Source organism: Apium graveolens, unplaced genomic scaffold (genome assembly GCF_009905375.1).
Source record: "Apium graveolens cultivar Ventura unplaced genomic scaffold, ASM990537v1 ctg7002, whole genome shotgun sequence".
Lineage (NCBI taxonomy): Eukaryota > Viridiplantae > Streptophyta > Magnoliopsida > Apiales > Apiaceae > Apium > Apium graveolens.
In genome coordinates this window covers 46399-68958 of record NW_027419961.1, presented here as the reverse complement: position 1 = coordinate 68958, position 22560 = coordinate 46399, and the positions used below count along the sequence as shown (strand labels likewise).

At 33.3% G+C, this 22560-nt stretch overlaps 1 protein-coding gene and 1 pseudogene across 1 annotated transcript; one reads left to right on the top strand and one right to left on the bottom strand.

Annotated features, from left to right (window-relative positions):
- The first annotated feature begins 4819 nt into the window (after positions 1–4819).
- Positions 4820–12095, top strand: LOC141703708 (sorting nexin 2A-like; annotated as a pseudogene).
- A 4651-nt stretch (positions 12096–16746) lies between these two features.
- Positions 16747–21682, bottom strand: LOC141703707 (cell differentiation protein rcd1-like). Its single transcript, XM_074507146.1, has 8 exons — positions 21533–21682; positions 20622–20693; positions 19399–19488; positions 19115–19157; positions 18542–18651; positions 17496–17686; positions 17214–17286; positions 16747–16863 (listed from the first exon to the last, which is right to left on the bottom strand). The coding sequence occupies exons 1-8, from the start codon at positions 21680–21682 to the stop codon at positions 16747–16749; spliced, it is 846 nt and encodes a 281-aa protein (XP_074363247.1).
- Between the last annotated feature and the right edge of the window lie 878 nt (positions 21683–22560).

The window sequence follows — 22560 nt, the reverse complement described above, 5'->3', positions numbered from 1 at the left end:
TCCTCTACACTAGCAGAAGGCCAATCAATAGCTTTGCTAGCACCATCACAGGGACCATTGTTGTTAGCAGGTGCACCACCATTCGACATAACACTGTTGTCACCTTGTATCGGATCAGGATAAAGAGAGTCAGGGAGATTCAACATTGTTTCAGACAAAACCCTAGATATGAACTGAACAAGATGGCTGCTGCTGTTATGTTGTGTAGGAAAAAACACTGAACTAAAGATGCGGCAATATATTGGAGGCTGTAGGAATGAATATTTTTTCGGTATTATAAGATTTTTCATTTTGCTGAGTCACTGCTGTGTACCTAGGATTGGGTGCTGGACGTATCCTTTTTGCAGTTATTTGGAAACTGACCAATTGTTTTATTACACGTGGTCACAGGAAAAACAATTTCTAGGGGACGTTAGCGGTTCATGGTTTTGGGCCTAAACCCACATTTACATACCTCATCCTTACCTTTTACTGTAAATTTGTGATTAAATATTTGTAAGATTTTTCATGTTTTGCATCAAATAATTTGGGATAGTTTGGGAAAAGAAAATTGTTATGGTATATAAATAAGGTTGCACAAAAATTTTAAAATCTAGGAGCAATCTTATACATGTATAAATTTATACCAATTTGTTTGTACCATCACGGTAATTAAACAATAATTGGAAAATATGATTTTTTAAATAACTTATATTAGTTAAATCGTACATGATGGTAATAATGTAATTTCAACATACATATTTCAAGATACGTAATGATATTTGATCGTATTCGTGACTTAAATAAACTACAGTATTTTGCAGTTAATTTAACGTTAAAATCAAATTATTCCAACCAACTTGTAACAATCAATTAATAACTTTAGAAACGGCTATAAAGTTTATACATGGTATAAATATTTAAAAAATGAAGTTTTTTTAAAATTTGAAACCTAAATGATGTTGTTTTAAAAATTTGCAGATTTTAATGAGAATTTCTAATTCAAGATCTCCAAGTAATACTAATATATGGAAAAAATTTGAAAATTGTAGTAATTATTATTTATTCAAACAAAGTAATTAATAAATTATAATGTTCTTAATCACCTATGGAAGTAAAGTCGTTAATGATAATATTTACGTTAATTTTTCAAAATACATAAAAGTGAGATTTCAATGACATTTTGATTGTATTTCATGACATAAATGGAATCTATTATTTTGCCTTAAAATTTATGTAAAAGATAAATTTATTTTATCTATCAATAGTTACAATAATTTTGGAAACAACTGTAAAAAATAGGTTTAACGGATATAAATTTTGAACTATACTAACATGTTTAATAAATTCGCAGATTCGAACCAGAGTTTCCAATCAAAATTTGATGAATCCAACATCATTATGTGAGGATTCTATTCAAGATATTTCAAAAAATCAATTAGTGTAGTACTTTGTATAGATTATGGTGGATTGAGTGGGTCTAATCGAGAATTTTAGAATATTACTTTTATCATTAATTTATAATTTTTTTAAACCTTCGATACTCAACCACGATGTAAATAATTGGGTAGGACGGGGGTACTCGTCAATGTTATTTTTTCAATTTTTTTTTGCATTTGAAATGCACTTTTTTAATTTGTTTGCTAATATAGATCTAGTGATAGATGTTAAACCAGACTAGAAAACCCATGTGGTCACAAGGCCTAAAATTAATCGAGAACTCAACAGCCCAGTCTCAACGAAACTTTTAAACCGCTACCAATTCATTTAAAATCATGGATTATAATATTTTAAAGCAAGCTGTTAAAGTCAAATATATTGATATAAATGATCGCATATTTAATTTGGATTTCAATTTAAAAATCTTTGACTTGTGTGTTATTCAATAAGTAAGTTCTTTTTATTTTAGTAATTGGCAGTTCGTAATCCACATTTATTTTTATTTTTGCGATTTCAGTCTACATTATTTTCTCTAGCCAACTTGCAACCCCATAAAATTGATTTCTCTTCTATTTGCACCCCCGTTAATGACTTTCCATCCAAGATAACCGTTAACTTTAACGGAAGTAGGGACATTTCAGTAAATTACTAACGAAAATAGAAGAAAATAAAGTAAATGAAAAAAGTCTCTTGGTGTTGGAATTTGTAGTGGCTTGAAGAGCTGTCTGAGTTTGTTGAATGATGTGAAAGAGAGTTGATTTGAAATGGTGCTCATCACAATCTTTGCTAAACATCCAAGATGGAGTGTTGTACTTGAGCTATGTGCCTGCTTCATCCCCCTGTGTGCATGAAATCTTCTTCATCATCATCTTCATTCCCCAAACTCTCTCCGAACCACCAGCTGGATAGTCAAATTCATCACCAGCTGTGGAAAGGACATGGGTAGTGATTGGCATCATTGGCCCTTTGCTAGAAGCAGGTTGTGTGCACGAAGTTGAGAATTCTCTCAGAAGCCACATTGTCCTGTTTCAGCTAGAACTTGATAAGCCGAACATGGTGAGTAAATGCCTCAGCTTTAAAGAAACAGAGTCTAAGACAACTTGATAATTTGCTGAAATAGCTATTTCTTTTCAGCCTTATTGACATCCCTTAACTCACTAACAATGGGATCTTCCCAATCTTCTGTACCTGCTTTTCCTATCATAATCTCTCTTTTCTTACATCAAGGGCTCCCCTTGGCTTCCCACCCTCACACCTTACCTTCACCTACTAAGGTGGGACTCCACTCACTCACTTTTGCCACCTAGAAGAAATACCTTGCATATTTTCACTCTTTTTCCTCTCCTTTTGCCAGAGTGCAATTCAGCCTCTCACTATGTTCACAAGTCCCTTTTCCTCATCCTAAGAGTGATTATACAACTACTAAATCTCTGCACTTGTGACAACAGTTGAGATTCAATTTGTGCAGTGATTGTCAACGGATGAGAAACATCCGTCGAAGTAGTAGTTGAAAGTGTCAATGGATAATTGCTGTTTAAGCACATCCGTCGAGATACAATCACTGGTCAACGGATGACAATATTCATCGAGATAGTGGAAATGACAGAGTTTGGAGTAGAAACTACTGTAGAATCTGTGGTGATTGGTGAGATTTTGCATAGTATTCTTAGTAGAATCAGAAAGAAATGGCAACAAATCATCTAACAAAATCTTTGACTGTGTGTTATTCAATAATAAGTTCTTTTTATTTTAGTAATTGGCAGGTTCGTATCCACTTTTATTTTTATTTTGCGATTTCAGTCTACATTATTTTCTCTGTCAACTTGCACCCCATAAAATTAATTTCTCTTCTATTTGCACCCCGTTAATGACTTTCCATCCAAGATAACCGTTAACTTTAACGGAAGTAGGGACATTTCAGTAGAATTACTAACGAAAATAGAAGAAAATAAAGTAAATGAAAAAGTCTCTTGGTGTGTGAATTTGTAGTGGCTTGAAGAGCTGTCTGAGTTTGTTGAATGATGTGAAAGAGAGTTGATTTGAAATGGTGCTCATCACAGTCTTTGCTAAACATCCAAGATGGAGTGTTTGTACTTGAGCTATGGCCTGCTTCTCCCCCTGTGTGCATGAAATCTCTTCCTCATCATCTTCATACCCCAAACTCCTCAGAACCACCAGCTAGATAGTCAAATTCATCACCAGCTGTGAAGGGCATGGTAGTGATTGCATCATTGGCCCTTTGCATAGAAGCATTGTGTGCACCGAAGTTGAGAATTCTCTCAGAAGCCACATTAGTCCTGTCAGCTAGAACTTGATAAGCTGGAACTATGGTGAGTAAATGCCTCAGCTTTAAAAGAAACAGAGTCTAAGACAGCTTTGATAATCTTGCTGAAATAGCTATTTCTTTCAGCCTCATTGACATCCCTTAATTGTGTTCTAGAACAATGTTGATAATTTAATTATTTGGCCATATTAGTTCTTGAAGTTTCAGTAACTATTTTTTCTTCAGGAATTCAATTTTACCTGGTTTATTAACAGGTATTTAAAGTGCTTGCATAACGGGGAAGGATCTGTCATCGATATTCCACTTCAGTGCCTTTTTTACTTTTTGAAAACCCGTTATAAACATTAATGACGAGAGACTTAAAGTTGTAGTTCATGTGCAAATTTTTGATATTATTCCACCAATTATCGTATCATAATCTTTAATTTTTTGGATTGTTATCTCTTGTGTAAGGTGTGCTCTCATGGATCTACAACATTAATGAACGATGAGCTATTTTGAGTTTCAAGTGGAGGTGAACATATCTCTCATGCCATCCATCTCAAGGATTAATGATTTTCTCCCTTTATTTCTTCCTATTACGTTATATTTGTCGTATTTTTTCTCCTTTCATCTTCTCTTTTCATGGAATTTAGATTTTAGCCTTTACAATATGTTCTCCTGAAGGCATGTACATAATTTTAACTAAGATGAGCTTTTCTGAGTCTTTTGCACGCTAGGAACCAGGTGATTGATTTATATCTTGGATCAGAGTTACAAAAATATGTAAAGTACAAAGTGATTATTAAAGTAGGGTCTATTTATCAAGCTTCAGGTTGGATAGCGATCGCATTCTTAGCTAATCCTCCCATAGGTAAAAAAAGTTTTAGGCATCATCATCTTATCGTTCATTAACATTTCACTACGCCATAAAGTGCACAGAGGCAACGATTTTTATCCAGCGTTGCACAAAAAGCGTTGCATTATCTACAAAATTTTCAGTTTATTGCAACATAGTGGTGAAAGCGTTTCATTACATTGAAGCTACCATTACTAATAACTGTTAGTGTTGTGCAGCATGCAACAGTAGAGGTCATAGCGTTGCATTAGATATTTTTTATATTTAATAAATCTGACATGGAAAATAAATCTGAGGTGGCGTGCTGGGGACCCACGGGTGCTAACGTGGCATGTTAACGTGTCATGCCACGTCAGCATTTGGGCCCCACATATGGGGCCCATTGGTGACGTGGAATGCTGACATGGGATTAGTGGGACCCACATGGGGACCCAAAAGCTGACGTGGCATGCTGACGTGGCACACAGTGGGGCCCACTTGCTGATGTGACACTTCAGGCGTTGTATTTGCTTTATGGTGTTGCAGTAGGTTATTTAGTGTTGCAGTTAGTTATTGTACTATTCTTAAAATTTATTTGTTATATTTATGTTATAATTTTTTTTAAAATATTTTTAATTGATCCAACCGTACAAATTTTGTTTCCTACTAGTTTTAGAGATGTGTAATTTTTTTTTAAAAAAAAATAAATTTATATCACATGCTTTTTTAATAGTCAAAACCCCGGTGCACACGGGTTCACATTACGTAGTCTTGTTCCGGGTGGTGATTCTATTTTTTTAAAATTTTTGGTTCAACGATCCAACCGTACGGATGATGATACCTACTAATTTAAAATGTCTAAATATTTTTTAAAAAAATTAAATTTTATATCGTATGTTTTATAATAGTCAAATTACGGTCAACACGGGTTCCTATAACCAAGACTTGTCCCGAGTGGTGATTCTATTTTCTTGAAATTCTTGTTCAATGATCCAACCGTATAGATGATGTTACCTTCTAATTTTAGAGATGTTTAATTTTTTTTTTTAAAATTTAGATTTAGATCATGTGCTTTTTAATAGTCAAATTACGGTCAACACGGGTTGCTGTTACCTAGTATTGTCCCGAGTGATTATTCTATTTCTTTGAAATACTTGTTCAACGATCCAACCGTATGGATGATGATACCTACTTATTTTAAAAATGTGTAATTTTTTTTTTAAAATTTAGATTTATAGCGTGTGTTTTATAATAGTCAAATTACGGTCAACACGAGTTCCTATAACCAAGTCTTGTCCCGAGTGGTGATTCTATTTTTATAAAATTCTTGTTCAACGATCCAACCATAACGGATGATATTACCTACTAATTTTAAGTTGTGTAATTTTTTTAAAAAAAAATTAGATTTTGTATTATGTGTTTTTATAATAGTCTAATTACGGTCAACACGGGTTCCATGTAGATTCTTGTCCCGAATGATTTCTATTTTTTTTTAAATTCTTGTTCGAGCAATTCAATTATACAAATAATTGTTTCGATTAATTTTATCATTGTCGTGTTATTTTGACATATATTTTACATTAGTTATACAATTTTCTTATAATATTTAAAATTGTAAATATTTAATAAAAAACTAAAAAAATAATTAAATGATGTTGAGACACAGATCTGCACACTTTCCCAGGCCAAAAAATTGGGTGGTTATTTCCCCTTAACAAAAAATTCACTCTTTCTCTCTAAATCTGAGCTGATACTCGAAAATTAAAATAATATTAAAATAATTTACAGAAAAGCAACAAGATATTTATCAAAATAATTAAGAAATTATGATTGTAAAGACTTAATTAAGTCAAGGCCCAGCCCGTTAACAGACAAGCCCTAAAAATTTATCATTTTTATATAAAACCCTAACAAACATAAATCATTAGCAGTGGCCGCCTCGTCTTTCAACCCCTCTCTTCACTCAGATCTTCAGACCCCTTCTCACCTCCACCATCCTCTCCTCCGCTCACCTTCTTATTATATTCTCCTACACATCTCGATCCGAGATGTGTAGAAACAATCGAGAAATCAACAACCTAATCCGTACAACACGTTTCTCGAACCGCCTTCGTATGCTGAAGCAATATTTCGATCATTCGATGGAGAAGATAGCAACGGAGGAAGTGGAGTCAACGGTCATGATTTGTTCGCAACTTCGACTTCACATTCCGGAGCGAAGTATGTGCGAATCACGGTTTCGGATCCTCAGAAGGAGCAAGACGTGTCGAATGGGAAGTTGCCGTTGGTGAGGACCACGGATGTGGCGTCGAGAATGTTGGATGGGGCGGTGAAGTTGCCTTGGCAGTTGTTTGGGAGGGAGAGTTTGCAAGGGAGTGCATTGGATGTGAATGAGTTGCGTTGCCTGTGAAAGGAGGGAGGGATTTGTTGAGGATTTTTAAGGAGTTGAAACAGTCGGTTACGAATGATTGGGGTGCGGTTAAGCCACCGGTTGTGGAGGAAGATAAGAATTTTTCAAGAGGAAGGGTAAGTTGCAGGATTTCGAGAATCAGATTGGTATTGCTTCTCAGCAGTCTATTGAACTCTTTTGATGTAAATTATAAATTTTGAGTGCTATGTTTGTCGGTTTATATAATTAGTAATGTTTCTCGATTCAAATATGTATTGATATTTGTCTGATAATGCTGATCTAGCGAGACCATTTTGAGTTGCGACATCTCAGACTTGATTAAGCTTAAATGTATGTTAATCAATTTCCTAGCTCCATACAATAAAGGAAATATCGATATTTGCCTCGTGTTATATGTAAATGTGTAATATTATTACTGTCATGTAGTTGATTTAGGTACTAATAATATGTATAAATGAAATGGGGACGTATGCTATTGACATGAAATTAAAGCTCAGCAAGAAATTGGGGAGACGATTGGGCAACTGGGGTTGGCTTTTGTCAAGCTAACGAGTTTGAGGCGGATGAGGCAATGTGCAACTCTCAAAGGGTTGAGATCTACAGAACATGAAAAAATGTGGCTACTGAAGGGTTTTTGAGCACATAAATGCAGCGAAAACTAAATTTACTCTTAAAAAAGAACCGAAAACCCTCCGCAGGATCCATGCGAAAAAAATAATATTTAATTCGTAGTTCAGTATGTTTACCTTAAGAAGCTTACGTTAATGGAAAGATGGAGGTCTTTAATAGCGATCCAAGAACGATGAACGGAGATCCTTAGCAGATGCTCCTCAAGTGTGAAGCACTCCACCGGTATCCACCAAGAAAACGATGTAATGAAGGAGGAGGAGATGGAGAGAATTAGGGTTTGTCAATCTTTTTGGTTAAGGCAAAAATAGGGTTTATAATAGTATATTATAGCAAAATTTCAGCTGAAATTTTTTCCATAAAATATTATTATTATTAACCACCTTTATTATTCTCACTAATAATTAAAACACCTTTTAATTATTAATCCTTTTTCTAATTCTTTAGAAATAATTCTCTCACTGATTTAATTTCCAAAAATTAAATTCTTATTAATAATATTAAGAATCTTTTCTTACTTAATTTATAATCAATTAAAGCTCATTTAATGAATTATTAAATTTGCCAATTAATTATTTATTTCATAAATAATAATTATCAGCCATTATAATTAAATTCCTCCACCATTAAATCATTAATCTTTTATGGTTGAACCCTATAGGTTCAATATTAAGCGGTAGTAGAAATAAATAATAATAAAATTATTTTATCATTATTTATATAGATTCTCTAATTCATTAAATATGATTAATAATTAATCATATTTATTCTACATCGTGAGGGATACTTTCTCAGCATCTCGCGACTATCCGGATAATACGAATTCACTGCTTAGAATACCAAGAACCTATTCAGTGAGTAGTTACCGTACAATTAATTCCTTCTAGCACTGCAATATCACGATTAAATACAAGGCATAAAACTTGTGTCCAGCCTATCTTATTAATCACTTGCTTTCCATTCACTATGCTTAGTTCTATTTAATGTAAATTAGAAACTCCTTTCTAATTTCATTCACTCTGGCCAGAGATTCATGGTTAACATAAGTGGATCAGCATTGAACATTCTCTTCCTACACTGAAGGGGTAGATCCTTTATTGATCATACCCTATCTTCGTGTACAAATTTCTATACCCAGAGAGCCCTTATAATTGTCCCTGAGACTAAGAACTAAACCAAAGCATAGTTCAGTGTACACAGATGACTGAGGATGACCTCAAGTCTAAGGATACTTGTACAACTATCACTATGTGAACAACTGCGGACACGTGAGTGACTCCATTATGTGTTCAGCTGTGTGAGTCATGTTCAGGTGAACTTATTCTATAATAAGCACCTACATACTAGCTATAGTGTCACCAACAAATGTCTATGAGAACAGACATCCTTCATAATGAAGCAAGCATAGTATGTACCGCATCTTTGCGGATTATTAATTACCAGTTATAATTCTACGACCAGGAACTATTTAAGTTTAGAGTTATCATCTTTTAGGTCTCATTATTATGATCTCATCACAATCCATAAAAAGCTTTACTCTAAACTGTGGTATATCTTATTTAAACATTTAAATAGATAGAGCCCGCAATAAAAACAAAACAAGCCTTTTATTAATATCAATGAAATCAAAACATATTACATAAAAGTTATTCCTAAATCCTCATACATGATTGGACTTAGGACATATCTCTTTCAGCTACTGCTGCTGTCAAAGCTAACAGACTCTATCGGGAGTTGAATGCACAAACTGTCAAGCATCTGGTAAGTTACTGGATTGTTGTACTTTCCCAGACTTGAATTGCTAACTTTAATCATGATCCTTTATCTTTTCAAGCATCTTGTTCCACTCGAAGTGCTAGATATTTACAGATGCTCTATTCTTATACTGCAGGATAAGCTTCATGACTATCTTGGGGTGATGTTGGCAATTAACAATGCATTTTCTGACCGCCGAATGCTTTGTTGACGGTGCAAACTCTTTTATCCGAACTGGCCTCCTTGAATGTAAGGATTGAAAATCTTGAAGCTGCTTCATCAAAGATTTTTGTGGTGACAGGTCTAGAATTCGCAAAATAGATGAGTTGAAAGAAACTGTAAGAGTAACAGAGGAAGCTAAAACCTGTGCAGTCAGAGAATATGAACGGATCAAGGTAACATGTTCTTCCTTCTAGTGCATGTATTACCCGAACACTTCAGAAATTTTAGTGACACCAGTTATCATAAATTCTTTAACTAGTTTTTGAGCTGAGATAATATATTCTTTAAGTAGTTTTTTCTTCATCCAATAACAATCATTATGAAAAACTGAATACAATAGGAGGGTCTTGGCACTAAGAAAAATAGTTAATTGTGTGTGTCCTTAAGTGGATATTAGAACTATTCTTCAATTACTTTATAAAGTAAAGGTGTATAAGCTTTGCCCTTGCTTTAGTTTGCTGACAAATTAAACATAGAATAATTATCATTCTGTTGAATTGGATCTTGATAGTCTTATAGAATGAGGACTTAATTTTTTACCAAATAAAATATAGTTCGCAGTACATAGTCACTCAGACTTATTGCTTAGTATGTAGCAATATAAGCAACGAAGAGTTAAGCACCTCAGATTTTTAGAAGCAGCAAAGAAACATATAGGATGAAGTATTTAGCAAAAATATACAAAGTAATTAACACAGAGGAGCATAATGTGCAACACTGAGTATATATGAGAGCGAGGTCGGTCATGAGCAATGGGGTCACCAAAAATCAATCCAGTAATCAGTATTTAGAACACTGAATTATAGTTCTAGGGTCTTTTATTTTATTGTGGCTACCAGACTGTGGTGGTATGTTATGGATGTTACTGCTAGCGACATGGGAACGTAGAGTATATCCGTGCTGTCCCTTAACCACTTTTCATGGTTCTATTCAATTAGATAACAAGGCAACCTGGGTTACATGAAGCTTCCTATCTATACTATGACATTATTGTTAATTCTTATTCTAAACTGTATATTTGTGTTGTATTTGCAGTGCTTACCTATTACCATCGACGTCGGCACAAATAACCAAAAGTTGCTGGATGATGAGTTCATTATTGGGCTCAAACAAAAGAGGGCAACTGGGCAGGTACTTTTTATCTTCCTTTCTGTAATTCATAGATATAATTACTTGCGGTCTACAACTAAAAACTAATTTTGTATGCATTCACCTGCATCAAGGAATTTGCCGAGCTTCTGGCGGAGTTTATGTCTACTGTTAAGCAGAACTATGGAGAGAAAATCATCATACAGGCTTGTTTGCAGTTTCAAACATTTAAGTAGATAATGGATTTTTATATGTTATAAATTCTAATCATTTGACATTGATTCTCAGTTTGAAGATCAATCTTATGGTTGATTAATAGTGATTTATAAGTTTTCAGGGTCAACCTGACAGTTATCACGAGTTGATCGGGAATCCGCACCATACTGAACGCCTAGCACCAGATGAAGTGGCCATGCTTGTGGTAGGTTGAGTGTTTTTGTAAAGTATATGCACTAAAATGTGTAAACTTTATGTCCTCTTATTACTTCTGTAAAGGCTTACCTAATGTTGTTTTATAATTTAAAAGACAAGTTTGAAAGCCCTGTCTGGAGCAGTTTCTTACATAGATTCTGATCACCACAAAATGCTTCTTTCTTCTGTAAGTAATAGTGCATTAATATTTTTGCTCATTTCTTTTTCCATTATTTTTTTCGGATTTTAGTTTTTTGGTTGTTAAAGAAAGTTTGTTACCTTCAGATAAGTGGCATGAGCTTGTGGAACTATGGTCCAGATGTGATGGATGTATTGGTTGAGTTGGTTGTTGCTTTGATATGTAATGCTACTCACTATACAATAATGATTATCATTGCTTGTTCTTATCAAGGATTAGTTTTGCTTTTACTACATTGTAGGCTGCAGTGAGCGGAAAATACCTCCATCTATGCTTGGATATGCTTGTAAGAAATTTTGTGCCGCCTTTATCTTTCCTTAGGCTATTACAGTAGCCACGTGGTCTTGCAAAAAAAGAGCAAATTCTTTGTCGTGTGCATGCTGCTTTAAAGGAAATTGCTGATTTAGTTCCCCTCGCACCACTGAGATTGGAAAAAGTAATCAAGGAGAGGATGCCCTACAGATCCTCAAAGCAACCTTGGATTGTAAGTTTACTTCATCTGCTTCTCGTCTTTTTGGGGACATGCTTCTCTGTAACCTTGGCTGGAAGTACATTTTTTATGCATGTCTATGTAGACTATATAGCACATTATCGATTTGTTAAATATAAATTTAGAATGAATTTTTTTTGGTCTAGTTGCAAGTTGTTTCAAGTAATTTCGTTAAAGGAAATGTCGGGGCCTATATTGACTCCAAAAAAAATTACCTTTTGAGTCCAGTTGCTTTTATGGTTGTATTTAGCTCTTTGTTTTAGTCTCTCTTGGCAGATAAATCATAAATCTTTTACGCTTTGTACACTATCTGTTTTGCGTCTTTTTGGGGCAAATGCTCAATCTGTTCCTAGGCAGAAGTACATTTTTTGATGCATGTATTTACAGCCCATAGCTCGTAATAAATTCTAAAAATGAAATTATTGACTTTATTGGTTGGGTTTAATTGCGTTGTGTTAAATAAGTAGTAAATTAATAATGGAAAGTTTAAGGCCCAAATCAATACCATAATATTGAGTGATTGACCTGTTAAGTCCAACTGCTTTCATTACTTAAGTTTAAGGCCCAAATCTTGTTATTCTTATTCTATTCATTTTTATTTTCTAGGCTAAAGCTCCATTTAGCTTCCTTGCATCAACATCGCCTTAGGGTCTATTTTTAAAAGGTTTTTATTCGAAGATGTACCACGGTTTCCAGTGATCAAGAGGAAAACGGTACTACAGTCATTCAAGGCACTCAAGGCGCAACTTCTTAGTGACTTAGTTCTTTGGTATCTTTGTTCATTTGAAGAAAGATTTGATGTACTTTTGGTGTTTTAAATTTAGAATTGGGCGTATGTATTTTAGTATTTTTTGTATGTTTAAAACTTGTTGATTCCTGATATGGTTGTTTTTGTTGGATGCCACTTATGGCAGGTATCATGTAAAAACAGACAAATTATGGCCAAATTTTTATGTTTTCTAGTGTTGCATATTCCATAGTATGATGTTGCATATTGCTTTTCACTGTATTACATTTGATTATAATACTGTTGCAATTTAAAAATGGTGTTGCATAATGTGGTATATACTGTTGCAATTGAATGAAAATAGTGTTGCATATGCATCAAAATGGTGTTGCATAAATAATATGGGCCCCACATATGATGTGGAAAAAGGGCCCACTGCTGACGTGGCATTGGGGGACCCCACATGCTGACGTGGCAGGATGAGGCCCAGCTGACGTGGCATGCTGATGTGGCATGCTGATGTGGCTTCTGGGGACCCCCTGTTGCTGACATGGCATCTGATGTGTCAGTTCCACTAGGACCAAGTGTACTAGCCTGTCAGGTCTAATGATAACACTTCTGTTGTTGCCAAAGGTGATTTACTGTTGCAAAATCCACCTGATGCATTACTTTCAAGTTTGCACAAAATTTGGCAGTAGGTGTCTACGACCACTTTCCCACTTGGCAACCCCCCTCTGGTGTGGCCTATTACCTTATGCAAAACCATTTGGGCCTTATGCAAACTGTAATAGTAGGAGGTTGCCTATGTGCACTTATGGCGTAGTGATGTACTCTAATGAACTAAAAATTTAGGTATGTACTATAGGTTTATAGATAATGTGAAAATCTTTTATGTACGATAGAAATACGAGTAATAACCTTTTAAACATAATGAGTATAACTTTTGTTTGAATGTACTTGAATTGGCCAATACTTTCATTCTTGAATGCTATAAAATGCTAATGAATTTGTTTTCCTACCTGCTAATGGAGAGTTTGAACTTGTGTACATTGTGTGACTTTCTCTTATTTACAAAGCCTTTTTTGCTAATCCGGTTTACTTTATGAGATTAAATTGTAACAAAAGTGTAGGGTTAAATTCACACTGTAATCATAGGTTTTTACAAGTTAGCAACCATTTCCCTATGACCAAATCTTTAAAAAATCAAATTTACATAATTAATTATCTTTTACTTTGACATTAATTTGTTGCTTTGCAAAAGCTCCCACTATGAAACAAGGTTCGATTTTCAATTTGGATAACAGTGAGAATAAATGAGTTGTGTTACCCACTTCTCTTCTAGCGGATCTGCATAACATCCCAAATTATGTACATGTTGCAACAAAGAAGGCAATGTCTTATGTTCCCTAACCCCTTACAAATACGCCTATATTCTAATTATTTATGATTTATTGCAGGACTTTCATTTTGGGTTAGAGAAATTTAAACAGGTTTGCTATCCATTCGAGCATCTCAAGGATAATGAGACACCAGAATTTTGGAAAATAACGAGATCGCAAGTTGGTAGAGTTCTTTTCTAAAAAAAATGATGAAGTCAGAAAGTATGAGCTTTTAGGTCTGAAATGCTGCTTTCGGTAGGTACTCATAATAATCATCTAATAATCCATCTAGCCCTTAAGTGCATTGGTTTTTGAGTTGCTGATTGATATGGTTGTGTACATTGACGATGATAATTTTGACAAAGAAATGCGGTGTATATTTTTATGATGTTATGAGTTTCTTTCAAGATTTAATGTGATAGTATATATAAAATTGTAGCCTGGGCATTAAAGAGGAGATGTAAGTCCCCATCTATAACTACATTTTAATTTCACAAGTTATTGACGTACATGGTTGTTCCAATATATTCTAGATAATTGAATTACATGGATGACTTACATGGATGACTTACATGATGACTGACTAATTTTCAAATTAATTGTTTTATGCTAAAAAAAACTGGGAAGTAATATTAGTCATCTCAATTTCAATATAAGATTTTTATATATTAAATAATTTTTTTTAGCAAAACACATGCTCAGATCCAGTCATTTTTTATTATTTTAATATTAAAGTATGATCAATTTTTTCTTTGTCTACAATCATGTTGGTATCTGCTATTTGCAAAACAAAATTAATTCTAAAAATGTGCACATATGGATTATATATGGAGTTCTAGCTTCTCTTATTACACCTGGATGATGCAAAATGTCTATTGTAATTTAAGTACTAAATTTATTCAACATTTATATAGGTTAAATTATACGTGCTTGATAAATTATATTTAGAGCAATGAAAGAGTAAACATATATAAAAATGATGTATGCATAATCTTATTATAAGTAGTATTTTTTTTGAAAGGATAAAGAAATGTTAGTTGGAAAAAAGATGTCAGATTGGAACATCTGACAAAAAAAAGTATAAAATTAAAATATAAAGTACCATTGTACCACTTCTAATGTGTATAACTCCTTAAAATTTTAGGTACACTCATCAACTCTCCAATTATATGTTATATTTTATAACATTATTTTTAGCGACTCTTTTAGTTTTAGGAATCTTAATTTTCAACAAAATTGCTGTAAATAATATTTTTATTTTTATTTTTATTTTTAAATAGTTTCTCTGAACTGGGCGGGTATATTTACCTAGTTACATTATGAACAATTTGCACATCCTCGTCTTTTTTCTATATTCTTCCCTCTTACAATTACAAGTTACAACCTTTCTTTTGTATTGAAGTTTGTTAACAAATATATGTTTGTATTCCCTTCAACCAAATAGAACAATAGTGTATGAACTGTGTGGTGTCTAGCAGTTATACAATAGCCGTTTCTTTTTTTTTGCTAAGTTATACAATAGCCGTTTCGGTTCAGGGAATGTTGAGTTATTTTCAAAGAGAATTCACGTTTAGGACTTTATTTCATAAGACAAGCAAGCTATATTCTAAGACAGTTGAGAGCTTCTCATTTTCATTCATGACAGAAATAGTGGCATTTTGCTTTTGCCTACAATGTCAAAGGGAAGATAGCTTTAACCTGTCCCCGCCAAAATAAACGAAATGTAGTGTTATATATTTAAACACACAGACACACACAGACATGGAGAGGGAGGGAGGGAGGGAGAATAGTTTGTACTTTGTGATAACTCCGATGCCTAAACTACGTTATTTTTAAACTGATGGCTAGACAGTTGTCTACCAGCTCTGTAAAAACTTCTTGCCCTATGTACTGTATGTTAACATAATGTAAAATATTATACATATGTCATACATTAAATAACTTTATGCAGCAATTTTTAGCATTATAACAGTTTAATATGCAATTTTTTGGTTGTTATATATGCCATTTTAACTTCAATTTTCAATGTTTTCAGTCTAGTACCAAGCACACAGATAGTTTCTTCGAGCATATAGACAATTGTACGGGTATGTATGATCAGAGTTAAAATTTTATGCAGAGCCTGCTGCATAATAAACAATCAACAGCTCAATGTCTTTCTTTTTAGCTTCCAGTTGTAGAAACTTGAAGTTCATATCAACAAATTGCACAATTTAAACTAGAGATTTTTCTTCCCATCTACTCGTTAGCCGCCAATTTTGTTTTTATAAGGTTGATGATGCGCACACAGCAATATGTGAATGAAGATTCTAGTGTATTTGCGCAAACTGGAAAAATAGAAGACAGAGATAGGTAGGAAAAGATGCACAGGTCTTGATGTCTCAAATGTAACTGCTATTTTACATGCTTGAGACCGAAAGTTTGATGCAAATAAACGAATTTTTGTTTCTTGACATCTCAAGTCCTCAATAGATGGTTTTAGTTTAGAAAATCTCAACATATTGTTTATCATCAAAAGAAATTTATTAATGGTAATAATATTTTATGTACTATATCTAATCTTTTTAATCTTTGAACATAACAATATTTTTTCAAGATCTCAATCATCAGAGTTCACAGAGAGCGTTGATCAATAGTGACATTCAATGAGTTCATGCCTGTAATTCAAGAAGATGAGTAAAGAAAATAAAAAACGTAAAAGGAGAAAACTAAACACCAAAATATCATCAGCTAACCACATGAATCTGGATAGGGCATTTTATGATTGTTTATCATGTATTATTTTGCAACTTGGAGATATAATTGTTCTACAAAAAATATTGTTAACATCATAGCTAAAATTAAAAGGTTTCTGAGATCTATAAGAGAATTCTTAATTTCCCTTGTATAACGAAAGGAAAGAGCTAGCAAATATCAGCTAGCGATCAAGATGTGAGGAACCTGCAACATCACCAACGGCTTCTGCATTTGGCCCGCATCCCATCGATAGCTTTTGAAACAAATCTTGTAAATTTTTTAAGGTTATAGGGCGTGCCTGCATAATATGTATAGAAAATTAGATATTAGATAAGAACATTTAAGATACATTAGTGTGTACTTGTGACTCTGTCCTCGCGACAAAAACTCATGTAAAAAATTATGTAATATTCAAAACGAGGAGTCGTGTATCTAGAAGTATTGATGTCGGTTTTGTTGTGCAACTAGAGATGCCCATAGAAGTTGCTGAGGCATACAAAATTGCAAATACTGTGTGCCTCCAGTATTTATGCGTAATATAGATACTTTTTTTATAAACTTGGATTTTGGTAGTGAAATTTGCTGTTTTGTGCCACAATAGAGTCCACATTTTTACATGTATATAAGAGATCATCTGGATGGACTTACACGAAGGGCTTCAATATATGGGGCAGTCGTCAGTATTGGCGGAATGAAGCTTCTCAAGAGGAGACAACCCCTGCTGCATTCGAATCACATCAAATTATGTTTGTTAAGTACAACAACCAGACCGCCCCAAGGGACATAAAACCACTCTCAAGCTATCCGGTGCTTGGTCAGAGACATTTTTTACACAAGTTCTAAATCAATAATACAATAACTATAGGAACGATATAAGAATAGAAACACACAACAGCTTGGAAGATATGCTTACAAAGGTTGCTGGCTAACCTTGGATCATCGGACAGTATGACATAACATTGAATAATATTCTTCAAAACTGTAGTAGACGGTTCATCCTGCATCTTTTCAATTACGTCATTAAAAACCTTCATGATTGCACACAACCGGTTTGCAGGCTCACAGCAATACTGTAGTCCCTGCTCTTGCATCATTATTCTTGACATTATCCAAGATGCAGTCTGTATAGCCATATACAAGTGTTCAGAGTGAGTTTAAAGAGCCAATTAACTATGGGTGTCGATCTATTTATATTTTGATGGTGTACCGGAATTGTTTCAGAATTATTTGCTCAGGTTCTTACTAGGACGATCAAGTCTATGCCATGCAATATAAACCTTATGATTTATATATGGCTGGGTAATAATGTTCATCTAACACCAAAATATTAGATGTTCATCAAGTCGACTTGATATGTATTAATACGAAACATGGAGTATTAACTAAAAATCCCTTTTTCAATAAACACCTAGCAGAAACACTAGAAAGGGATATTAATTTGAAATTTTTAGTAACCAGATTTTATACTCTGTACTGTCTTACATTACATGTAAGGTGATATATTGCAGTAAAAAATGCTTGGAAGCGAAAGAATGTTGAGTTCAAATTTTAATGGACACTTACTGATTGTGAAAGTTCGTTTCCATATTCTATGGATTTTAGACACAAAGGGAAGAGTCCTGATTCAAGCAAACAGTGAACAGCAACCTTTGTCGAAGGGTCGCCTACCTGCTAGTAGAGAAGATTCGGATGATATTTGGAGTAGAACCTTTAGGCATATCAGATCATATTAAAGCAAATTGATATGCAATCTGGTAAGAAATAATGGACATTTTCTTCAACTATTGTTCTGATTAAGCTAATTCATCTCAACATTGCATTCAATTCAGAGCTGAAACTTGAAAGGGCGGGTAGCAACTAGCAATGAGAAAATACTTCCATGCAAGGTTACTGGTGCTTAGCTGTTTTAATAATTCAAATGGCTAAAAGTATAAAAAATTGAAGGTATCATGTATTGATTTAGAGTGGAATTGTACCTCCTTCAGAAGACCACCAATGACCCCCAAGCTCATTAGCCTTAGGTACTGGAATGGCTTGCTCGTTTCTTCAGTCTCCAAGAAAGGGTACAAGTAACAATGTATCTGAACTGCAAGGACAGAAGTTAATACAAGTCTGTCTACGATTAACCTTATCTAGCTCCTTAATTATCCTATTAAAATCAGTTAATAACAATATTTGAATAAGTTATGCAAAATCCTCATCCCAGAATTTATGTAACAAACTTGTAACTTCAACTGAATCCTTGATTTCACCTCAGTGTCCTGTTTCTTTGGTGTTCACATAAACAAATCATACCAGCTTGAAATAAAAAGTGAATGCATTTATATATCAAAACACGTCAAGTTCGACAATATCTTGTGTGGTCTTTAAGTAGCAATATCAGACATCAAGAAATCAGCAAAAGTTATAGAATGAAATTAGCTTATATCATTTGGTGAGAAGAAGCTATAACTGTGGATACATCCAACTATGTTGAAGAAGACTAATGTAAATACTGAATACATTAGCAGAAACAAGTCACATAGCTTTCAGAAAGTTCAGAAAAATACCATTAAGGAACTGCATCTTCGTTTGAGGGTGAGTGGCCAAGCACTGCATTCAATAGAAAATACACTTTGATATTAGAGTTGCATACATAATTTTTAAGTACATAGAGGACCAGCTATGGCTCCTGCATAAGTAAAAATAAATTTGATGTATATAGATAATAAATTTGATAAGTAAAAATAAATTTGATAAGAAAAAAGTTTGAAAATTAGGAAATCGAACATATAAAGCAAATACATTACAAAGTTAATACCACTAGAAAAGGAAATTAAATGAGCGAAATGACCTCAAACAAAACAAGTACATCACAAACTTTACTTGAATCTTTCATAGTAAGTTTCTCAGGTGTTAATGACTTGTATATAGATAATACTTCCTGCAATAAAGAAGATAATTCCATTAATCACCAACTGTAAAACACAACATTCTTATTTGAATAGATAGAATAGCCAATACAAACCACAAGGCTGAGCTTGTCAAACAAAGTAGTAAATCATTTAAATGATTCCAATGACCATCATGTGCGGATTTCATAAATTGTATCAAGTTCTGATTCAGATGTGATGCAACTTGATCTTAAGGGTAGGACTTCTCTAAGACGTGTGACATAAAGTTGCAGAACTTCCTTACAATGCCTATTTTCCAGATTTTTGGGTTTAAAAATTTCAAATTTCCAAAATATTTGAGATCTCCGCAAATCTTCTCATTAGTTCAATGAAAGATTTCTTCGGCAACTGACAAGCAAAGATACGGGGTGCAGAAGTGCTGGGGTGCGTGGACAAAAATCTAATAAATAAATATAATAATATGGGAATTCGGGTGCGGGGGACACGACATATAGAAATATAGATTTTCTCTAGATTTGATGTTACATATATCAATCTGTTAAAAAAACCACAAACTATAAGCAAATTTAATCAAATGCATAACTTATTGATCTAAAACTCAAAATACAGGTAAAATATTTTGATTTATGCAAAAATGAACACTAGCATAATACGTTTGTATTTACTAACAAAACTGATACTTAATTTTACGAAAATAGGCGGTTAACAGAAATTTTGATTACAAATTGTGGGGAAAGAATCAAAATTAGGATTCAGGATGAATCCCCTATCCGATGAGGGGACGTGCATGTCATAGTATCGGACACAAGGATCAAGGGATTCACAAACAAGTATAATCATTCAAAAGACAAGAAAGAATAAGGATCATTAATCACGAAATATTGATTAAATACTATATAACTGGGGGACACTGGACTTGAGAAGATCAAATATAACAATGTAACCTAGATACTGCCATTTTGGTTTAGTAGTCCACTTCAGTATTAAGATGTGAGGAAGAAACTCAAATCAAAACAGGGAACTTTTATTGTTAATGTTAACCAAAATTAGAAGTTAATAAAAAGAATTCACGACATGATATAAATTTAAGCAAGCTATTAAAACAAATACATTTAGTTTGATCAATGCAAAGTATTTGGTAGACCCAAGTCATTGTGCATACCGATAGGAGTAAGAAAACCGTACTGATTGACCGCCAAATGTGGAGGGCCAAATCTTGAATTCTTCCCTGTTTCTGTATTGATAAATCACATGTTAGAAATGAAATATACTATATCACCCAATAGACATTAGAACATAGAGTGTAAATAATTTGACTCTGCAGGCTGGACTGCACTTTAAACTTCTAACAAGCAAACTTAAATGATACTATACAGTCATTTAGGCGAGTCAAGATCATCATTTCTCTGCACATACTTATTGTTCTAAATAAAATATAAAACTACAAAATATGGAAAGAATCCACGTAAAAGTGACATTTGGTGCATACAAGATATATATTTGCACATTCCGATTGAAGAGATACTTTCATAAATCAGACTGATTACAAATAAATATCGATCTATATTTGTGTATGAACCACATAAAGAATGAAATCAAACGAATGAGTATATCTGGTTTACATAATCCCTGGTCGATTAAACCACACTTTATGAAAATGAAATGACCAGCATAGACATCATAAAATCATGAGAAGGCCACAATTTAACTTGTATTTCAACATATGAATGCATAATTTAAACTCTTTAAAAACTCAGATCTATTGTCAATTACTTCTAATCAAGACACACAAATATAAAAGATAACTCTAATCATAATTAATCATCAATCATTTCTAACCAGCCACGTTAAACAAGCTTAAACACAAAAAATGCATCCAATCATGTATTAAAAACATCATTTATGAATTAACAATTACAGATCAATTTATTTCCACCTAACAACATACAAAAACAAACAAAAATGTACATAAAACAAACAAAAATCTTCATAAATGAAGAAAAATAATGGACCTTAATCTGAGTAAGAGATGAAATGGCCTTTTCGCGATGCTCAGGTTCTTGAAGCAACAACCAAGTCCTCTACACTAGCAGAAGGCCAATCAATAGCTTTGCTAGCACCATCACAGGGACCATTGTTGTTAGCAGGTGCACCACCATTCGACATAACACTGTTGTCACCTTGTATCGGATCAGGATAAAGAGAGTCAGGGAGATTCAACATTGTTTCAGACAAAAACCCTAGATATGAACTGAACAAGATGGCTGCTGCTGTTATGTTGTGTAGGAAAAGAACACTGAACTAAAGATGCGGCAATATATTGGAGGCTGTAGGAATGAATATTTTTTCGGTATTTATAAGATTTTTCATTTTGCTGGAGTCACTGCTGTGTACCTAGGATTGGGTGCTGGACGTATCCTTTTACGGTTATTTGGAAATACAATTTCTAGGGGACGTTAGAGGTTCATGGTTTTGGGCCTAAACCCACACTTTACATACCTCATCCTTACCTTTTACCTGTAAATTTGTGATTAAATATTTGTAAGATTTTTCATGTTTTGCATCAAATAATTTGGGATAGTTTGGGAAAGAAAATTGTTATGGTATATAAATAAGGTTGCACAAAAATTTTAAAATATAGGAGCAATCTTATACATGTATAAATTTATACCAATTATTGTTTGTACCATCACGGTAATTAATAAACAATAATTGGAAAATATGATTTTTTAAATAACTTATATTAGTTAAATCGTACATGATGGTAATAATGTAATTTCAACATACATATATTTCAAGATACGTAATGATATTTGATCGTATTCGTGACTTAAATAAACTAAAATATTTTGCAGTTAATTTAACGTTAAAATCAAATTTATTCCAACCAACTTGTAACAATCAATTAATAACTTTAGAAACGGCTATAAAGTTTATACATGGTATAAATATTTAAAAAATGAAGTTTTTTTAAAATTTGAAACCTAAATGATATTGTTTTAAAAATTTGCAGATTTTAATGAGAATTTCTAATTCAAGATCTCCAAGTAATACTAATATATGGAAAAAATTTGAAAATTGTAGTAATTATTATTTATTAA